The sequence below is a fragment of the Dipodomys ordii genome, unplaced genomic scaffold, assembly GCF_000151885.1.
Source record: "Dipodomys ordii isolate 6190 unplaced genomic scaffold, Dord_2.0 Scaffold124, whole genome shotgun sequence".
Lineage (NCBI taxonomy): Eukaryota > Metazoa > Chordata > Mammalia > Rodentia > Heteromyidae > Dipodomys > Dipodomys ordii.
In genome coordinates, this window is record NW_012267340.1 from 3,024,398 (window position 1) to 3,045,838 (window position 21,441).

At 40.3% G+C, this 21,441-nt stretch overlaps 1 protein-coding gene across 1 annotated transcript in view; it reads left to right on the plus strand.

The window, feature by feature from the left end:
* Positions 1 to 21,441, plus strand: part of Xrn1 (5'-3' exoribonuclease 1) — a 60,207-nt gene that overhangs the window by 414 nt on the left and 38,352 nt on the right. Inside the window, exons 2-16 of the mRNA XM_013029886.1 lie at positions 4,220 to 4,452; positions 6,139 to 6,236; positions 8,158 to 8,267; positions 8,359 to 8,469; positions 10,575 to 10,657; positions 11,615 to 11,702; positions 11,786 to 11,954; positions 12,788 to 12,855; positions 13,174 to 13,311; positions 13,983 to 14,049; positions 14,256 to 14,361; positions 15,755 to 15,844; positions 16,986 to 17,142; positions 17,901 to 18,020; positions 19,594 to 19,763. Of these exons, the coding sequence (XP_012885340.1) occupies positions 4,220 to 4,452; positions 6,139 to 6,236; positions 8,158 to 8,267; positions 8,359 to 8,469; positions 10,575 to 10,657; positions 11,615 to 11,702; positions 11,786 to 11,954; positions 12,788 to 12,855; positions 13,174 to 13,311; positions 13,983 to 14,049; positions 14,256 to 14,361; positions 15,755 to 15,844; positions 16,986 to 17,142; positions 17,901 to 18,020; positions 19,594 to 19,763 (1,808 nt within the window). The remainder of the gene's footprint in view (positions 1 to 4,219; positions 4,453 to 6,138; positions 6,237 to 8,157; positions 8,268 to 8,358; positions 8,470 to 10,574; positions 10,658 to 11,614; positions 11,703 to 11,785; positions 11,955 to 12,787; positions 12,856 to 13,173; positions 13,312 to 13,982; positions 14,050 to 14,255; positions 14,362 to 15,754; positions 15,845 to 16,985; positions 17,143 to 17,900; positions 18,021 to 19,593; positions 19,764 to 21,441) is intronic.

Below are 21,441 nucleotides of genomic sequence, written 5' to 3' on the forward strand. Positions count from 1 at the left end.
GGGCCCAGAACACCGACCGACCACAGCCACCTCCCCGCCCCATTCCACCGGCCCTGGACAGAGCCCAGGCCCCGAGTGCAAGCCCCATGCCAGACAGAAGAAAAGTCCAGAATACGAACTCAACTTTTATTACTTGAAATAGAGGCTGAGCTAGATGTAGGGGGCACTTAATCCTACAGAGGATTAAAGACAAAGATACTCATTGCAGAAATAAGCACAACTAATTTTGGCATTGTCTGGGTCTTTCAACAAATACTTGAATATCAATCTTTATATAGTGAATCAAAACGTGACTGCTGTTTGTAATGACTTGGTAACACGTAATCTCACACCTGTCATCCTAGCTATTTAGGAGGCTGAGATCTGAGGATGGAGGTTCAAAGTCAGCCCAGGCAGGAAAAATCCGTGAGATTCTTATCTCCGTTGACTACCAGAACGAGACGAGGTGGGACTGTGGCGCAAAGTGTACAGGAGTAATCTTGAGTGGCAATGTGGCTCGAGTGGTAGGGTGCTATCTGTGAGCTGAAGAGCTGAGGGACAGTGCCCAGACCCAGAGTTCAGACCCTATGACCAACAAAACAAAGCAAAAAACAAACAAAAAAGCCCTCCACTATAAGCCTTAAAATTTGGTGTATTTCATATGCATCTAATGAATTATCAGAATGAAACCCCCTTTTACTATTGCTGTAGGGTAATAAAATAGTTTTTTTTTAAAAGCTTGTTTTATCAAAGTAATGTCTTCCACAAGTGTTTGATGAAAATGAAACAAAGGGCCACAGCAAATCTCTGAGGCAGTAAAGATAGCAGTGCCTAAATCAGCCTGAGTGGTTTACAAGGTATTCCCTAGGGGGAAAGGAATGGGTTTGGAGACAGTGATGGTAATGGTGGCACCACCACACTTACTCAGTTTCTTAATTCTCCAAGGAAATTGGAATCCATAAAACAGTTATAAGAAAAATAGCCCTGTCACTAGCCTATAATCGCTACTCAGGAGGCTGAGATTTCAGGATCAAGGTTCAAAGCCAGCCTGGGCAGAAAAGTTTGTGAGACTCTTATCTCCAATTAACCACTGAAACCTAAAGTGGCGCCACGGCTCAAGTGGTAGAGCGCTCACCTTGGGCTGACGAGCCCAGGGACAGCGCCCAGGCCAAGTTCAAGCCCCACACCGACCAAGGGAAAAACGTGACATAGTATTTCTATGATACTTACTGTAGGATCAGAATAAAATTAGTAGTCATAGCATTTTCATTTTGTAGCTGAAAAAATGGTCACAAAAAGATTGCTACCTACAGTTGTTAAGTGTGGACTTACTGTTCTTTTCCTTCATCGCCCAGGATGCTGTAAGAAGCTCTTCCTTAGAGTTTTTCCTAGTCACAGCCCCACTGCATAGAATGCTAATATCAACATCCTAGGTGGACTATGTATCTGTTCTTATGCTATGACACTGTTCTATAGATAGCAGTTTTGGCCTTATGGGCAATATTGTACTGTTGGACTTTTAAAGAAGTTAGGATAAAATGACATAGCGGATTTGCTATCTTAACCATGTTTGCTTTAAAATGCATCTTAGAGAAGGCACACCAGAATTTTCAAAATTCAGGGAATACAGGTTCAAATGTCCATTTTTAAGTATTTGGTGTTTTGTGGGGAGCTCAAATGAAGGGTGTTCCCTTCATTTTTCCATCAAGGCTAGTGCTTTAACACTTGAGCCATGCTTTACCTGCATCACGTTTGTTGTTGTTGTTGTTGCTGTTGCCAGTTCTGGGGCTTGAACTCAGGACCTGGGCACTGTCCCTGAGCTTCTTTTTGCTTAAGGCTAGTGCTCTACCACTTGAGCCTCTTCCAGCTTTTTTCTGAGTATTTTATTGGAGGTAAGAGTCTCATGGTCTTGCTTTGAGCCATGATCCTCAGATCTCAACCTCCTGAGTAGCTAGGATTATAGGCGTGAGCCACCAGCGTCCAGCATCTGTGTTGTTTTTTATCAGTGTAGTCTCCAACCCTTAGCTAGGAGAGCTGTTTTTAATTTTATATTTGCTTGAATTGCAGATTGAACTCAAAGCTTAGTGCTTGCTACTGCCACTTGAGCCATGCTTCCAGGCTTTTTCTTTGCTTTAGGTTATTTTTTAGAGCTTAGTATATACCACTATACCTGACTTAATTTGTTGTGAAGAGTCAATCACTATTTTTCCTAGGCCAGCATCAAACTGTCCCTTAGTCTCCACCACCAATTAGCTGGAACTATAAGCATGAGGGACCAAGTCTGGCTTGGTCTTTTCTAAAACAAAATTATAATGGGATTTTTCAGATTATAAATGCAATTATATAGTCTAGAGAAAAGTAAAAAAAATCTGAAATTTAGTCATCCAGAGTTGACTACTAATAATACCTTGTTTCTGTATACATCAGATATTTTCTGTACAAATAGACATATAAATAAGTACCTTTGAAAATAGGATCATAAACTTGCTGTTTTGTACCCTGCTTTTGTCACTGATCATATGTATTCATATTTTCATACCAATTGTATAATTTCTAACTGCTGAATCGTATTACACTGTATAAGAATAGCACTATCAAGCCGTGCACCAGTGGCTCATGCCTATAATCCTAGCTACTCAGAAGGCTGGGATCTGAGGATTGCGGTTCAAAGCCAGCCCAGGCAAGAAAGTCTGTCAGATTCTTCTCTCCAATAAATCACTAGAAAACTGGAAGTGACGTTGTGGCTCAAATGGTAGAGCGCTCACCTTGAGCTGAAGAGCTCAAGGACAGCGCCCAAGCCCAGAGTTCAAACCCCACGACCAACAACAAAAAAAAAGAATAGCACTATCAGTTTTCTGTTACTAGGCATTTGGATTATTACTGTTTTTTTGTCCTGTACGGGACTGGCATGGATATTATTATACTGATCTTTATTCATTCATATTGTTTCTGGTAGTTTCTCAGGATTAATTCCTGAGAACATACATGTTCCTGAGTCAAGGACATACATGTTTCAAATATCGATATATTCAGGTTAGTTATAGCTATATTCTCATCTCAAACTACTGAGTATCAATCTTTTCTAGATCTGTGACTTTCTTCTTTAAAATTGGAGTGCTAAATATTTATCTCTAATGCTATTATAATTGAAAGAATAAACATAAATATTTAGTCCAGTGAATTTTCAATTCAATTATCTATGATACTTTTCTTTTTTCCAGTACTGGGGGTTCAAATTTAGGGTCTTGTACTCTAATTCTGCTTTTCCACTTATAGCTGGAAGTGATTTTCCCTCTACCATTTGAGTTATACCTTCAGTTCCAGCTTTTTGATGGTTAGTTGGAGATTTTTTTTTCTTTTCTTTTCTTTTTGCCAATCCTGGAGCTTGAATTCAGGGCTTGAGCACTGTCCCTCAGCCTCTCTGTGTTCAAGGCTAGCACTCTACCACTTGAGCCACAGTACCACTTCTGGCTTTTTATATGTGCTTCATGTATGCTAGGCAAGCACTCTACCACTAAGTCCCCTTCCCAGCCCTTCCTATTTGTTTTCTTTCAAGACAGGGCCTCTCTGTATTGCCTGAGCTGGCCTCGAGTCCTCCTACCTCAGCTTCCCACATACCTTGGCCGTAAGCACCACCATGGCCAGCCAGCCCCTTGCAATTTTGTTTCCTGATAAGTAGGTACTTCATCCTCTTCTTTCACTGATTGTCTTCTGTACTTAATTTCCATACATATTTGACTATATAAAACTATTTGTTCTTCCATTTCTCTTAAATCATTGAGGAAAATTGACCCTGGAAGAATGGGGCAGATAATTGGATATGGACCAAAACATACCCATTGATGCACTTTATAATAGGTCTCCATATGTACCAGTTCCTCCTATTTGTTTTTATCTACAATCTTTTTTTTTGTTTTGTTTTAGAGAGTGTGGGGCTTAAACTTGAGCCACTCTTCTAGCTTTTTCTGAGTAGTTTATTGTAGATAAGAGTCTCACTGACTTTCCTGCCTGGGCTGGCTTCAAACATGATCCTCTGATCTCAGCTTACTGAGTAGCTAGGATTACAGGTGTGAATCACTGGCACCTGGCTTTCTCTCTACACTCTTTACTCAACGGTAGTTACTCAAGTTTTTGTATAATAAGAATCCATACACCCTGTATTCTTGTCTTTTAACAATCACTTTCCCAAATGCTATGGTGTTATAGTATGTGATCTGAGTGTGTTTCTTTGTTTTTAAAGATTCCAGAATTTGACAACTTGTACCTGGATATGAACGGAATTATACATCAGTGCTCCCATCCTAATGATGATGATGTTCACTTCAGGATTTCAGATGATAAAATCTTTACTGATATTTTCCACTACTTGGAAGTGTTGTTTCGAATTATTAAACCTAGAAAAATATTTTTTATGGCTGTTGATGGTGTGGCTCCACGAGCAAAAATGAATCAGCAGCGTGGGAGGCGTTTCAGGTAAAACATTTAAAAGAAATTGGCATAATACAATATATCTTTTTTTTTTTTTTGGCTAGTCCCAAGACTTGAACCCAGGGCCTGGGCACTGTCCCTGAGCTTGTTTCGCTCAAGGCTAGCACTCTACCACTTGAGCCACAGTGCCACTTTGAGCATTTTCTGTTTATGTGGTACTGAGGAATCAAGCCCAAGGTTTCATGCATGCTAGGCAAGCACTCTACCACTAAGCCACATTGCCAGCCCAATCTATCTTTTAACTAGTTAGAAATTCAAATGAGGTATCATTTCCCAAAGCTTACATTAGATTTTGTATAAAGTTACTCTGTTCAGCTTTTTCAAACTTCTCTTTGATAATTTGCATGGTTATATTCCAAAACTTTGTCATATAGTTGTTCAGTCAAGGAGAAAAAAAGATGGATGAATACATAATAATGGAGATTCCCAGTGAGTTGATATCATCCAAGTCTGTGGTATTGATTGCAGAGATTTCAAGAGGTTAAACACAAAGAAGAGTTTGTTCATTGCAAAAATAGGTTCAGGCCTAGTAGAATAAGCTAGTAGCAAGACAGTAGAAACCACAAAGTTGAGCTTCTTGACCTGACATTCTGATGTGGTTTCAGGAGTCAGGCACAAATTGCATTTCCGTCCATCCTCTGAGACTCCGAAGCCCATGTTCTTTCTAGTAAATCCTGTGCCTTAAAAATATGATTGTTTTGGCAACGGTTGTTATTTATATTATTAAGCTTTATTTTTTTCTTTCAGTCATGGGCTTGAACTCAGTAACTGGGTACTACATCTTAGCTTTTTCATTCAACACTAGTGTTCTAACACTTCTATCCACGGCGCCACTTCCAGTTTTCTGGAAGTTAATTGGAGTTAGGTGTCTCATGGACTTTCCTGCCCAGGATGGTGTTGAACCATGATCCTTAGATCTCAGCTTCCTGAGTAACTAGAACTCTACTCATGAGCCACCAGTGCCTAGACGTTCATTTAAATGTTTTTAAGAAGCACACAGGGCTGGGAATGTGGCTTAGTGGTAGAGTACTTGCCTAGCATGCATGAAGCTTTGGGTTCCATTCCTCAGTACCACATAAACAGAAAAAGCCGAAGTGGCACTGTGGCTCAAGTGATAGAGTGCTAGCCTTGAGCAAAAGAAGCTCAGAGACAGTGCCCAGGCCCTGAGTTCAAGCCCCAGGACTGGCAGAAAAAAAGAAGCAGAGAAATTGTAACAATTTTACAATTATTATTATATATATAATCTTATAGATAGATCACTGACATTTACGATGATAAAACTACTATTTAAGGTTATTAAATATTGTTAAATATAGCATATGTAATGAGCATATAAAACTATACAGTGTGTTTTACCTTGTTTCTAGAAAAATTGCTGAGCATGTGTGATAATAGGTATTTCAGAAATGTTTATAATGTTCTGTGTGGTTTTTACTTTTTAATGTCCAACTTCTATAGTCCTTGTAGGAAAAACTCAATTATTTAGATAAAAGCAAGGAATTCTTAAATTCAGTCTTTATCAATTCTAATTACTTCATATGTTTATAGTTTTAAAGTTGATGAATTATTAGTTACAAAAGCATCTGTGTAGATACTGGTTATTAACTAGTTTAAGTAAAAATTATTCCTTTTTTTTTTTCAGAAGGTTTAAGAATTTTTTTCTCTTTTAAGGTCAGCCAAGGAGGCAGAAGACAAAATAAAAAAGGCCATCGAAAAGGGAGAAACTCTTCCTACGGAGGCCAGGTTTGATTCCAACTGCATTACACCAGGTAAATTGACTGGGGGGAAAGTTCTAGCCATTAAAATACCCGTTACAACTTCACTTTTTTCAAAAAGTGTAGGGTCTCATTTGTTACTTTCCCTACTCTGTCTGCTCATGAAATGTTGTGGTCACATCGGTCGGAAGTGGTCCTGCAGGATGCCCACGTGTAGCTAGGACTCTCCCAGGTACACGGAATCCTGGGCCTAGAAGGAGTCAACAGGGCTTCCACTTCCAGTACCTCCAGCTATTGAAATAAAGCAGCCTTAGTTTGTGAATTACCAAGTTCACGTAGCCGCCCATGGCTTCGAGATTACAAACCAAAGCCTATAGGTTCATACCTATAATCCTAGCTCTGGAGACTGAGATCTGAGGATCTCAGTTCCAAGCCAGCCTGGGTAGGAAAAGCAGTAAAAGTCTTATCTCCAACTAACCATCAGAAAACTGGTAGAGTGCTAGCCTTCAGCAAAAGGAGCTCAGGGACAGCTCCCAATCCCTGAGTTCAGTCCAATGACCAACAACAACAAAAAAAAAAACAAAGAAAGAAAGAAACCCATTCTCCACAGACCTTGGTACTCAAAGGCAGCTAAGATTTCTGTGAATGTAAAGGAAACAGATTTATCAATAATATGTTTAACTTAGTTTCATATACAGGAATATGTTCTATACTCTTTTTTTTTTAATTTTTTTTTTGGGGTCCGGTCATGGGGCCTGAACTCTGGGCCTGGGCGCTATCCCTCAGCTCTTCAGCTGAAGGCTAGCGCTCTACCACTTGAGCCACAGCACCATTTCCGGCTTTTTTCTTTTTGCTTATGTGGTGCTGAGGAATCGAACCCAGGGCCTCGGGCATGCAAGGCAAGCGCTCTACCACTGATCCACCTTCCCAGCCCTCTATACTCTTTTGAGCTTCTAAAACATGACTATAGTCCTTTACTTTGGAAAAAAAAAATCTAACTTCCTCTTTACTAGGGTTAGTGATTTTCTTCTTTGAGTATCTTATACTCAACATATTGCTCAATTGAATAACTACTTTTATTCTGATTAGAGTATAATATTATATTATTGTCTGACTAATATTCATCTGAGTTTTTTGGTTTTGTTTTGGGTTTTGGTTTGTTTTTTGTCATTTGTGGGGCTTGAACTCTGGACCTGGGTGTTATCCCTCAGCTCTTCAGCTCTAGGCGAGCACTCTACCACTGGAGCCACAACACCACTTCCAGTTTTCTGGTGATTCATTGCAGATAAGAGTCTCATTCCTGCCCGGGCTAGCTTTGAAATATGATCCTCAGATCTCAGCCTCCTGAGTAGCTATGATTATAGGCGTTTGCCACTGGCACCCAGCTTCATCTGGGTTTTTCTAAACATCATTTTAGGTTAAGTTTCCAGGTCAATACCACTTACAGATCAATAATAATAGCTATTATTGGTAATCTACTTAAAACTCCATGCCTTACAAAAATACTCTCAGGTCCAGCAAAAGAAGTAGAAAGTTGAGGTTATTAAATTTCAAACTCTGCCTTTCTATAAAACTACTTGAGGGAAGTAGCACTCTGGCTCAAGTGGTAGAGTGCTACTTGAGCAGAAGAGCTCAGAGAATAACGCCCAGGTTCCCAGTTCAAGCCCCATGTCCACCAAAAAGAAAAGTACTTGAAACTCAGTCCTTAGATTGTGGTAAAACTTTCCCTTTGTCACCCGAGCTTCATTTAAGATGACTAATGACATCTAAAATAGTTTTATTTGCTGGGACATCATACTGCGTAAAAAACTTGCTTTCAAGGATAAACAAGAGCTTTTGACCGTCTTAGAAGATCCTATATCTAGTTATTTCCTGTGTTGTCTGTAGGAGATCCTATATCTAATTATTTCCTGTGTTGTCTCTAGGAACTGTTTTTATGTTTTTATCAGATTAACCTTTGAAACTTTATTTATAGGGACTGAATTCATGGCCAGGTTGCATGAACATCTGAAGTATTTTGTAAATATGAAAATTTCCACAGACAAGTCATGGCAAGGAGTTACCATCTATTTCTCAGGCCATGAGGTTATTATCTTTTTTTCTTAAAAAATGTTAAAAACTTTATTTAATATCCTGAAGCATAGCATATTACAACATTTTTAAACATTGAATTTAGACTCCAGGAGAAGGAGAGCATAAAATCATGGAATTTATCAGATCCGAGAAAGCAAAACCAGATCATGATCCAAACACCAGACACTGTCTTTATGGTTTAGATGCTGACTTGGTAAGTGTAATTTTTATAGTTATTATAGTTGTACCATTGTAAGTAAATATCTGAGAGACCTAGTTTTTATGCAGTAAGCTAACTGGCTATACTAACAAAGAAATATTGATTGCTACTTTTTTTTTTTTTTTGCTGTTACTAAAGTTCTTTCTTTTTTTATTTCTTTGCAAAGCACTTTATTAGCTCACACCTGTCCACTCACATGGAAGTCATGTAGCCCCTTGGAAGCCAAGGGTAACTTTTATCATGCTCTGAGATGAACCACAGAGAGGTTATTACCTGCTTGAACCATCCAGTGGGCTGGCTAGGTCTTATGTCCCATCTGTGGCCTCTCTAGATCAGTGTCTCCTCTATCCATCTCTTCCTGGTCTCTCTCCCTGCCCCTTCCTGGTCCCTCTCCACTCCTCAGGTTGGTACTTTTTGAAAGCTCTAGGTTCCCCAGGCTCCCCCATTGGCTTCCCGGTACAAGGCCAGCTGAGAAAGAGCAGGAGATGGAGGCAGGCAGCCCAAGCTGCAGATGTGAGGGATGTAGGAGCAGGCCCAGAGCGGGCTCAGCCTAGCAGCTTCCAATCATGGACTCTCCTACCTGTCGTCATCCATTTGTCCATCTCCCCAGGTCAGAGCAGTCAGAGAGGGGCAGAGCACTGGAGGGCTCTAGAGCCAGGCCCCCTCGGCCTGGAGAACAGCACATTTCTGTGTTGGTCACATTTTAAACTGATCAACCTTTGTATAATTTTTTTAAATTATTTCTAAATAAAACAAAAGTACACAGTGTGTCATTTCCCAGAACAGGTTCTAAGCGTAGGTTTAATTCAGCGGGAAGAGGGGGCTTCGGGGTACCTTGGAGTTGCCCCAGATGCATCATCTGCCATACCACTCAGACATCCTCCCATGGTGAGCGGCCGCGTTAAGTAAAGACGTCTCTAAGTCAGTGCACGTGGCATCAGGACCTGGGCGGCAGGCAGGCAGGAGCTCAGTTCTAGCAGTGAGGAGCTTCCCAGAAAGCCTGGCCTGGATCTGGCTCTGTATAGGACGTGCAGAGAGCGGCGTGTAGCAGTGAAGTTCAGGGTTGGTCCAGTTTGGATGGAGATGGTAAACCTGAGGCAGCTCTGTGGGAACTTCCAGTCCCCAAGACCTCTCTGAATTGTCTGTCTTCCGGCGGCGGCGCCAGCATTGACAGGGAGGAGACAAGGACCCTGCCAGGCTGGAGGATGGCGAGGGTGGGTAGGCAGGCAGCTCACGTCCTCCGGGGCCAGGAGGTGCAGCCCATGAGGAAGCGCATGTCCTCTGGCGGACCCCACCGGCCAGGCTCAGGCTGGGGGAGAGGGCGGGGCCGCGCCTGCCTGGTGGCGCCCTGGCCTCCGCTCAGTTGAGCACCCATGGTCTGCGCAATGGGAAGACTATCTGCTCCGCTTGAGCAACAGCTTAACCTGCTGCCCACCCGCCCTCACCTGAGGCCTGCCAGCCAATCAGCCGCAGACCCCTGGAGATCACGTGGAGCCACGCGCTATTACTAAAGTTCTGGAACAATTGGGGAGATTTAACTTTCTTTTGGTCACTGTTTATGATGAACTGGTCTCTACTTAGTGTACAGACCTGATTGTCCTAGTGCTGTGTCTGCACTGTGTGTGGAGGAGGAGGAGTTACTTGCCAAGATCCTTGGAAGAGGCCTTTCTTTATCCTAAGGCCCCTGAATTTTAAAGCTCTTTGATCTGACAACTCTATGCCCCAAATCCTTTGACTTCTCTTGTGGAAGTTTTTAAGCTAAATAAAAACAGGTAAGGTAGTATAATGTCCCTGTCCTCTACCTTCATCTGTTAGGCGCCAGTGGCTCATGCCTATAATCCTAGCTACTCAGGAGGCTGAGATCTGAGAATCTCGGTTCAAAGCCAGCCTGGGCAGGAAAGTCCGTGAGACTCTTATCTCCAATAAACCACCAGAAAACTGGAAGTGGTCCTGTGGCTCAAGTGGTAGAGCGCTTGCCCTGAGCTGAAGAGCTGAGGGACAGCGCCCAGGCCCAGAGTTGAAGCCCCATGACTGACAAAAACAACAAAACAAAAAAAAAAACAGCAGAACAAAAATATTTTCTAATCCTTTTTCAACAGATCATGCTTGGATTAACAAGTCATGAAGCACACTTCTCTCTCTTACGAGAAGAGGTTCGATTTGGTGGCAAGAAAACACAAAGGTAAATATTACAGCACACAGGTGGAAAGAAAGAACTGAACTGAAGCCCTGACTTTCAATTCATGGTATTAAGTAAGGGTTTTCAAAATGCCTGTTAACATACTAAGGAAATTACCTTCTGTTCTTATTTGATGGATGTATATCATGAGAGTATGAATATAATCAAATACTTTTTCTGCAAATTGGTACGTGGAAATTTTCCTCCACCTTTCTCCCTTGATATTACTTACTATAATTAACCTTGGAAGATAGGCCAATAGCATATACCAACCCAGTTAAGAGAAAAGTATAATTGCCTCATGTTATGGCCCTGGACTGTATTGCTATAGAAATAAAATTATATAATACCAGCTGTGTGCTGATGTCTCATGCCTATAATCCTAACTATTCAGGAGGCTGAAATCTGAGGATTGCAGTTCAAAGCCAGCCCAGGCAGGAAAGTCTATAAAACTCTTAAATTCAATTAGCTACCAGAAAACTGGAAGGGATGCTGTGAATCAAAGTGGTAGAGTACTAGTCTTAAGCACAAAAGGTCAAGGACAGTGCCCAGGCCCTGAGTTCAAGCCCTACAACCAACCAACCAACCAAAATAAATGTGTTTCCATTCTGTGTGCATTCTGAGTTGCCTTAAGTGAGCCCTGGCCCACACTGCCTTCTTACATGTATTTTTTGTTATTGAAGACTTCTGAATTCTGACAGTCCTTCCACAAAATGGCATAATGGAAACCAGTTGCTTTCAACTTTCACCGTATTTCATCTGCTGTGATTGCGTTTTATCCTTGTATTATCCTGCAACTCATAAATTACATACTTCAATTGTAAGATTTAAGTATCTAATAATGATCATTTTAACTGTATTTTTTTTCTAATAATGATCATTTTAATTTAAGCTCTACTGCATTTTAAAAAGTGGGCTTTCCAAATACTGTCTGCTTTTTGATCATCTTACTCATTACAGGGTATGTGCACCAGAAGAAACCACATTTCACCTCCTACACTTGTCTTTGATGAGAGAATATATTGACTATGAGTTTTCAGTATTAAAAGTAAGTATTAACATAGCCATGGGCCAAAGCTTTGTGTGCACAAATTTCCACTGAATTTTATTTCGCTCTTCATTTGCCCACAGGAAAAGATCACATTTAAATATGATATTGAAAGAATTATAGATGATTGGATTTTGATGGGATTTCTGGTTGGCAATGATTTTATCCCTCATCTACCTCATTTACATATTAATCATGATGCACTCCCTCTTCTTTATGGAACATACATCACCATTCTGCCAGAACTTGGAGGTAAGAAAATTTTATATACACTTGAGCCTCCTTTAGCTTAATACCAACTTACCCTAGAAATGTCCCTTCATTAGATTTTTGCCTACACTGCTAGAACACTGGGGTTTCTTTTAGTCTAAGGTGCTAAGCACAGAAGTTGTTATTCAGTGCTGACCCAAGAAAGACAGTGACTGCAGTTAAGCAACCTTACTAACTGACAGTTAATCTGTCTTTAATTCCCTAAGTAGGCCAGCAGAACTCCTGGTTTCACTGCACTCCCTTCATATTTAATAGTAGAAATTCAGTTGTTCTGAACGAATATACATCAGAGCATTTATTAGGAAGAAAAATGTTCTCAGTTAAAATGGAAAATTGACAGCAATAGTGGCACTGAGTAACACAGACAACGGAAGTAGCAAAACTTTACCGTCTTGTTTTGTTTGAAATGGGATTTCACTGTGTAGCCCTGACTTGCCTGGAGTTCTTACTCATCTTACCTCTGCCATCAAGAGCTGCACACCCACACCCAACTCCTCCTTTCCTTAAGTTAACAAATGAAATGGAATTATCTGGATGGATTCCAGGCCCTACTTAGTAATTGTTACCAAATGTTGGAAATGTGGTGGGATTATGATGTGAATGTTGGGTTTTCTATATTCTTCTTCAGTCCTTCTATATCGTTTAGTACAGAAACGTAAAGCCCTATAGCTGGGCTGTAGAATTATAGCCCAGCCCCAAGTGGGTCTTCATTAGTAGAATGTTAACGTTCAACTATTTATGGAAAGAATCTTGTGGAATTACTTACAAAAAACTAACATCAGTTTGTGTACAAATGTAGATTTCATTTCTTTTAGGTTACATTAATGAAAATGGGCATCTCAACTTACCTCGGTTTGAGAAATACTTAGTGAAACTATCAGACGTAAGTAACTGTAAGTTTTTTCCTGTCCCAGAACAGCTACAAATGGTTAGTAAGCAATTATATAATACCAGAAGAAAAGTGTGTTTTAACTGTATTCCAATTGCCCATTGTGTATCAATCAGTTCCTCTAAATTGATTTCCTTTTTATTTGCTTTCAGCATAAATTTTCAGAGTAAAAAATGAAATCACCATGTCTATAAAACAGTAACATTATTCAGTTTCCTGTGCCTCATAAAATAACCAGTGTTAAAAGCTTGGCTTAGATTCCTCTATACATACATGAATCGTTTTAAAATGACTTTAAATATTTTTCTACAGTTTGATCGAGAACACTTCAGTGAAGTTTTTGTGGACCTGAAGTGGTTCGAAAGCAAAGTTGGTAACAAGTACCTCAATGAAGCAGCAGGCATTGCAGCAGAAGAAGCCAAAAACTACAAGGAAAAGAAAAAATTAAAGGTATCTATTTTTTTTAGATGTCCTTTCAATTTTTTAGCTCTTAAGGTGCAATGATATTCCTTGTTTCAATTCTCTTTTATGGTTTTTGAAATTGCTTCATTTTATTCTTTAGTGTATGCACACATGCCAATACTTGGGCTTGAGCTCAGGACCTCCTACTCTTGTTCAACACTGGTGCTCTACCACTTAAGCCATCCCTCCATTTCTGACTCTAGCTGGTCTGCCTTGGCTGGCTTTGAACCCTATTCCTCAGGTATCAGATTCCTGAGTAGCTAGAATTATAGTCCCTGAAGAAGTCAGTTATTTTCAAATACGTAATTTTGAAAAACAATACATCAAAGGGTTTTTTTTAATTCAGATACTTATATCTTTTAATATTTTGAGACATTACTCCAGTGTTCTTTTTCTCTAGAGATAATTTATATATAAAATTATACACAGTAAAATTTAGTAAACATTATTTGCTTAATGATAGGTTGGTTAGAAGTTATTAGTGCTCTGCAGAACATTTCTTAAGAAGCTCTCAAGAGCCGCACCAGTTGCTCACAGGAGTAATCCTAGTTACTCAGGAGGTTGAGTTCTGAGGATTGCAGTTGAAAGCCAGCCTGAGCAGGAAACCCTTAAGATTCTTTTCTCTATTACTATTCATTTTGTGATGATAATTCTTATAGGGCCAGGAAAATTCTCTGTGTTGGGCTGCTTTAGACAAAAATGAAGGTGAAGTGGTAGCTTCTAAGGGTGAGTGCAAACTATGTATTTTAATATGTTATTATGTTGACAGAATTGTTTTACCTTCTCTTTATTATACTAATTCAATAGCATTGATTGGACAGATTTCTCTAATAGCTTATAAGCATCTACTTTGATAGGCACGTATTTCAGAGCATTTGATAAAAAATAAGATATTCATAATTGTCAGTCGCTGTTTCTGGCTTTTTTCACAGATAATTTAGAAGATGAAACTGAAGATGATGATCTATTTGAAACTGAATTTAGACAATATAAAAGAACATACTACATGACAAAGATGGGAGTTGATGTAGTATCTGAGTATGTATTTGCCGTCCTTTTACTTTAAAATAGGAAAAAATTAGATTATTGCAGTTCTTCAGAAAAGAAAACATAATTTTGAGGAAGCAATAAGAGAAAAAGTTTTTTGTTTCATAGTTTCTTTCCCCCATATTTTTATTACCATCAGTTAGTTTTATAGGCGCTTCACCTGATCTGCTTACTTGCTTGCAGCTGGCACTCTTAACACTTGAGCTGTGCTGGCAACCACTGGTGAGCCACTGGTGCCTTTTTTTTTTTTTTTTTTTTTTGTGATGAGGTCTTGCCCAGGCTCTTATTGACTTTTGGGCTAAAGCAATCCTCCTACCCCGGCCTCTCACACAGCTGGGGTTATAAGGCGCATGTCATCCTACCAGCCATTGGTCAAGATGGAGTTTCAAGAACTTTCATGCCCTGACTGGGTTTGAACCAAGATTCTTGATCACTTCCTAGGTAGCTAGGATTAAGAGTTTGAACTACCCTGCCTGGACCCATCTTCACTGTTTAATCAAGCAAGCAGTCCACTTTATAGAAAATTTCAGTGAGCTATATCTTTATTTTATTTTATTTTTTTTTATTTGGGGTCTGGTCGTGGGGCCTGAACTCTGGGCCTGGGCGCTGTCCCTCAGCTCTTCAGCTCAAGGCTAGCGCTCTACCACTTGAGCCACAGCGCCACTTCTGGCTTTTTTCTTTGTGCTTATGTGGTGCTGAGGAATTGAACCCAGGGCCTCAGGCATGCAAGGCAAGCGCTCTAACACTGAGCCACCTTCCCAGCCCTGAGCTATATCTTTAATTTAAAAAGTATAATACATTGGTTAAATATACATAGTGGGTTGTGGGTTGGTTTGGTTTGGTTTCTAGAGTTTGTTTGGTATTGGAGTTTGAACTCAAGGCCTTGCACTTATAAGACAAGCACTTACTCTTGAGCCAACCCATCCCTTTTAGCTTTTAGTCATTTTAGGTAACGTGTTACATTTTTGCCTGGGACTGTTCTTTTGAAGCATAGTCCTTGTACCTATTCTTCTCACAGAGGTGGAGTTATCTGCATGTGACACCGTACTGGCTTGTTACTTGAGCTGAGGTCTCCATAGCTTTGTACTAGGGCTTCCTTTGTGCTGTGGCTCTCCTAAGCTCTGCCTCCCAAGTAGCTGGAATTGCAGGACACTAGCCACCATCCTAAGCCTAGATTTGACTCTTAGAAAAATTCGAATGCAAACCTGTCATTTGATGATACATAATTTTTCAATATTTTGGAATTTTTTATTAGGATTTTTAAGTGTTATAATTTTAAGTGGCTTTTTCATTGGTTAACTAAGCGTATATAAAGGTAAAATGTGGTGTCAGCAGCTGTTCTGAAGACATTGGCCTAATCAAATGCTCCTTTCTTTCTGTGTAGTGACTTTCTGGCTGCCCAAGCTGCATGCTATGTTCAGGCAATCCAGTGGATTTTGCACTACTACTACCATGGAGTTCAGTCATGGAGCTGGTAAGGGCAGCTCTGTTTATACTGATCTCCTCTGCTGGAAGCTCATTTAGGTGTCTCTTCCTTTTGTTCCCTCTCATCCAAGTGATACCAGAAATCCAAGTAGTTGCTTCTTGTAATTTTTTGTTTCTTTTTTCTGTGCTGGTCCTGGGGCCTGAACTCAGGGCCTGGGTGCTATCCCTGTCCCTAAGCTGCTTTAGCTCATGGCTAGCACTCTAAGTACAACTTGAGACGAATGCCGTAGTTACATAATATAAATCAGGGTTTTTGTTTGTTTGGTTTAATTTTTTGGTATCCTCTGTTCAGATACCTAGAGCCCTATTAAAGTATATGAATTGTGGATTCAAATGTTTGTAAAAAAAAATATTAATGCCTATAAAGATGAGTGTATACTAAAGAAAATTTAGCATGATCTAACATTTAATGTAACTACAATAACATGCACAGTAAGTCAATGGTAAAGGGTCTTAAGTAAAAGCAGACTGGTAATGGGTGCCTAGTGCTGGGGTGCTTTCTTCAAAGCTGTCCTTGTGAGCTAATTAGAGCTTATACCACAAGACTCAGCTGCTCCCAGCCCCTTCTTAGAGCTTCTGGTCCAGAGGACAGGTAGAAACTCTCCTGACTGCTCATCACTATCCACTCCATTGATTGGAAGAGCCACAGTCAGCATTTGGGGATGTTTGTTTGTTTGGGGGGAGGTAATGAAATTTTGAACTCTGGGCTTTGGGAGTATTAGGCAAGTATCCTACCACTAGAGCTAAGTCTCTTAAATCCCAACATTTTGGGAATTTAAAGAACCATTACAAAGCCAGACATGTTGGTGCATGCCTAGCCAGACATGTTGGTGTACGCCTCCAGCCCCTTGCTCCAGAGCCAGAGCCAGAGGCAGGAGGAGGGTCATGATTTGGAGGCTGGCCTGGGCTGTGGCCATAGCCAGCAAGATCCCATCTAACCCACTACAAGCACACCAAAAACAATTGAGGAGTACTAGTTGCCATCACAGTACCTAAATCTTCCTGCACTTATAATACATTACATTCAAAAGGTACAATTATGGGAAATAATTGATTTTTCTTTAAAATTAATTTTATGTATTGTTCGAGAATAGGGTCTCTAGTTGTTTAGTGCTCCTTTTGTTTTACAGGTTTTATCCATACCATTATGCACCTTTTCTATCTGATATCCGCAACATCAGTGCACTCAAAATCCACTTTGAACTGGGAAAACCATTCAAGCCATTTGAGCAGCTGCTTGCTGTACTTCCAGCAGCCAGCAAAAGTCTACTTCCTTCATGCTACCAGGTGGGTTTTACAATTGAGTTTTCATGCTCCTTTTGATATAAAGAGTTCCGGTCCAAACCTACAAACAGTAGTACCCAGATTTAAGGGACTTCTTTAACAAGTCCCTTGAAAAGTAGTTTCCTGTTTTTTTGGTGTTTTTTTTTTTAGTTGGCAAATAAACGCCATAAACCATTGAGAGCCTCCCATGTTCATTTTTTAGCACCTTTAAGCATATGCTTTTGTTTCTGGTCAGTCATGGGGCTAGAACTCTGGGCCTGGGTTCTTTCTCTGAGCTCTTTAGCTCAAGGCTGGCACTCTTCCGCTTGAGCCACAGCACCACTTCCAGTTTTCTGGTGGTTTATTAGAGATAAAAGTCTCACAGACCTTCCTGCCTGGGCTGACTTTGAACCAGGATCCTCATCTCAGCCCCCTGAGTAGCTAGGATTACAAGTGTGAGCCACCAGCACCTAGTTGTAAGCATATCTTTAACCTGTCTGTACGTGGAAGAAAGTAAGCTAAATAGGTCAAGTCAGAAGCCATCTCTGTCTACACATTTAAAGACTGAAAATTTGAGCTACATAGAAAGGACCCTGTCTCAAGATAACAAAGGGAAAAAATATTCTTTTAGTTGGAAATCTAACTATAACAAGTATATTACAATATATCTAACATAGAAAAATTTAGTTTTCTTAGAATTTTAAATGAGAAAAACATAATTTACAAATTAATAAAAATACTACATTAATATTCTTATATTTCAATTCTGTTTGTTTTCACAGCACTTGATGACCAGCGAAGACTCACCAATTATAGAATATTACCCACCTGATTTTAAAACTGATCTAAATGGAAAACAACAGGAATGGGAAGCTGTGGTTTTAATACCTTTTATTGATGAGGTCAGTGCTTGCTTATTTGCTTGCTTGTTTGCTAGCTTGGTTCTGGAATTTGAACTTGAGGCCTATGCTTGGTAGTGCACTACCACTGAACACCACTTCTAGCCCTTTCTGCATTGGTTATTTTGAGGTAAGAGTCTCTTTTTGACCTGGTCCTGCATCTAGACCTCAATCCTCCAATTTATTGCTTCCTGATACAGCTGAGATGATAGGCATGTGTTACAGCACCCATCTTCTTCATTTGAAATGGAATCTTACGAACTACTTTGCCTTGGCTAACCTGAAACCATGTTCCTTCTGATCTCAGCATCCCACATAGGTGGAATGGTTGAGGAGGAGTTTTTATAAACTTCTTACCTATATTGGCATCAAATTGCAAATTTCCAAATCTCAGCCTCCTGAAGCTCTTTTCTCTAACCACCAAAAAGCCAGAAGTAGAGCTCTGGCTTAAGTGGTAGAGTGCCAGCCTTGAGCAGAAAAAAAAAAAAGGGAGGGGCTCAGTGCAAGAATCAAGCCCTAGTATCTCTACAGGGGAAAAAAAACAATAGGATAGACTATAATAGTATAGACTATCAAATTTGATAGTCCCAAATTTCCATTTTACTCTTCACACATTATTCCATATGAACACTGACATTATTTTGTTCTCTTTAAATGTATATATGTATTTAATGTATTTAACACTTAATATATCTTATAAAGGGCTGGGAAGATGGCTCAGTGGTAGAGTGCTTGCCTCGCATGCATGAGGCCCTGGGTTCGATTCCTCAGCACCACATAAGCAGAAAAAGCCAGAAGTGGCGTTGTGGCTCAAGTGGTAGAGCACTAACCTTGAGCTGAAGAGCTGAGGGATAGTGCCCAGGCCCAGAGTTCAGGCTCCATGACTGGCAAAAATATTTTTTAATAAATAAATTATATATATATATAATTGAAATTCTGATTGTAATTATGTTAAATGTATAAGTAGATTTGAAAAGATAGACATTGCTCTACTACTGCAGAATTTGTAATATAAGTGATTAATGCTGATTATAATTATGATGGATTTGTTATACATTTGTTTTTGTTTTTGCCAGTCCCAGAGCTTGAACTCCCGGGACTGGGTGCTGTCCCTGAACTTTAGTGCTCAAGGCTAGGGCTCTATCACTGAACCACAGTTCCACTTCTGGCTTTTTGTCATTAATGGGAGATGAGTGTCACGTACTTTTCCTGCTCAGGGTGGCTTTGAGCCATGATCCTCTCAGATCTCAGCCTCCTGACTAGCTAGGATGACAGGCGTGAGCCACCAGGGTTTGGCTTCCTTTTAAAGTTTTATCTCTGCTGTGTGTCTGCACAGTCGTGGCTGCTGCTGGAATAATTGCTTCAGAGAAATGTGCACAGGCAGCAGAACTCCAAGAGCTTTAGAAACAGAAAAGAACATACCACTTTTTCACGCGATCAAATGAAAGAGGTTTAGTAGTTAAGATTTCTTAAGAATCTCTACAGGAGTAGAGAATGTGTATGTGAAAGGAATGTAGTTATGCTGTATGTTGAGATTACAAAATTTTTGTACTTTTAATTCTTCATTCATATTCAGAAGCGATTATTGGAAGCTATGGAAGCATGTAACCACTCCCTCAAGAAGGAAGAGAGAAAAAGAAACCAACATAGTGAATGTCTAATGTGTTGGTATGATAAAGACACAGAATTCACCTATTTCTCTCCATGGCCAGAAAAGTTCCCTGACATAGAACGATGTTGTACAAGGTAATTTTCAACAACAAAAGAACCTCCTCAAGTTTTTCATATCTCTTAGGAGGATTCACATAGTTTATGGTGGAATCAATGGACATAATGACCTGGATGTGGTGACTTGAGCTTTTACCTAGCTGTACAAGAGCCTGAGGGGGTAAGATCACCTGAACCCATTTGTTCAAGACCAGTCTGGGCAATATAGCTCAGACTGGCCTCCAAAAAAAAAAGAAAAAAAAATTGAAGCTGGGCACCAGTAGCTCACTTCTGTAATCCTAGTTACTGAGGAGGCGGAGATCTGAGGATCATGATTTGAAGGCAACCCAGGCAGAAAAGTCTATGAGATTTACCTCCTGTTTACCACCAAGAAACTGGAAGCTGTGGCTCAAGTGATTGAGTGCCAGCCTCGAGCAGAAAAACTAAGAGATAGAGCCCAGGTCTGGAGTTCAAGCCCAAGCAGTGGCACAAATAAAAATAAATAAAGTTGATAATGTATAGTTTGCTAAGATCATAGCATCTTGGGCTGGGAAGGTGGCTCAGTGGTAGAGCTCTTGCCTTGCATGCCTGAGGCCCTGGGTTCGATTCCTCAGCACCACATAAGCAAAAAGAAAAAAGCTGGAAGTGGTTCTGTGGCTCAAGTGGTAGAGCGCTAGCCTTGAGCTGAAGAGCTGAGGGACAGCGCCCAGGCCCAGAGTTCAGGACCCACAACCGGACCCAAAAACAAAACAAACAAAAAAAAAGCTCATAGCATCTTACTATTGGGCCTGTATTGGTTCTTGTAATCCTCTTTCCTGAGTCATAGTGTTCTTTTTTCTTCTTCTCAGTAATGTGTATATCTATACTTTTCTCTCATGCTAAACAGGGTTTGTTTGTAATATTTATGTTCACTGCTAATGTCTGTATTCTGAGCATTAATTTGTTTTGTCAGTTGTGGGGCCTGAAATCTGGGCCTGGGCACTATCCCTGAGCTCTTCAGCTCAAGGCTACCGCTCTACCACTTGAGCCACAGCGCCACTTCTGACTTTTTCTGCTTATGAGGTGCTGAGGAATCAAACCCAAGACCTCATGTATGCGAGGCAAGCACTCTACCACTCAGCCACCTTCCCAGCCCTCAGCATTAATTTGAAATGCTGTAAATCCGACACTTACACCATAGCTACCCACCTGGAAAGACAAAAAAATAAAAGAGCCCCTCTGAGTTTTCCCTCACATCTAGTTTTTCTTTCTCCCCATTAGGATGTGTTCCTTGTGTTTTCTCTTCTCTCGTCTTCTCTGCAAGTACTCTGTCCAGGTGATAGTTGCATGAACATCTTTCAGTCTTGATATTTCCTTTTATTAAAGCAAAGAGAAAGGCAAAATAGAGTGTAAATGTTATTTATCATCTTGGGGTTTTTCTTCTTTATTTCCTCTTTTAATTTATTTTTTATTTATTTATTTTTTGTCGGTCGTGAGGCTTGAACTCTGGGCTTGGACACTGTCCGTGCACTCTTCAACTCAAGGCGAGTGCTCTACCGCATGAGCCACAGTGCCACTTCCGGTTTTCTAGTGGTTTATTGGAGATAAGAGTCTCATGGACTTTCCTGCCATGGCTGGCTTTGAACCATGACTCTCAAATCTCAGCCTCCTGAGTAGCTAGGATTACAGGGGTGAGACAATAGTGCCCAGCCTTTTTTTTTTTTTTTTTTTTTTGGTC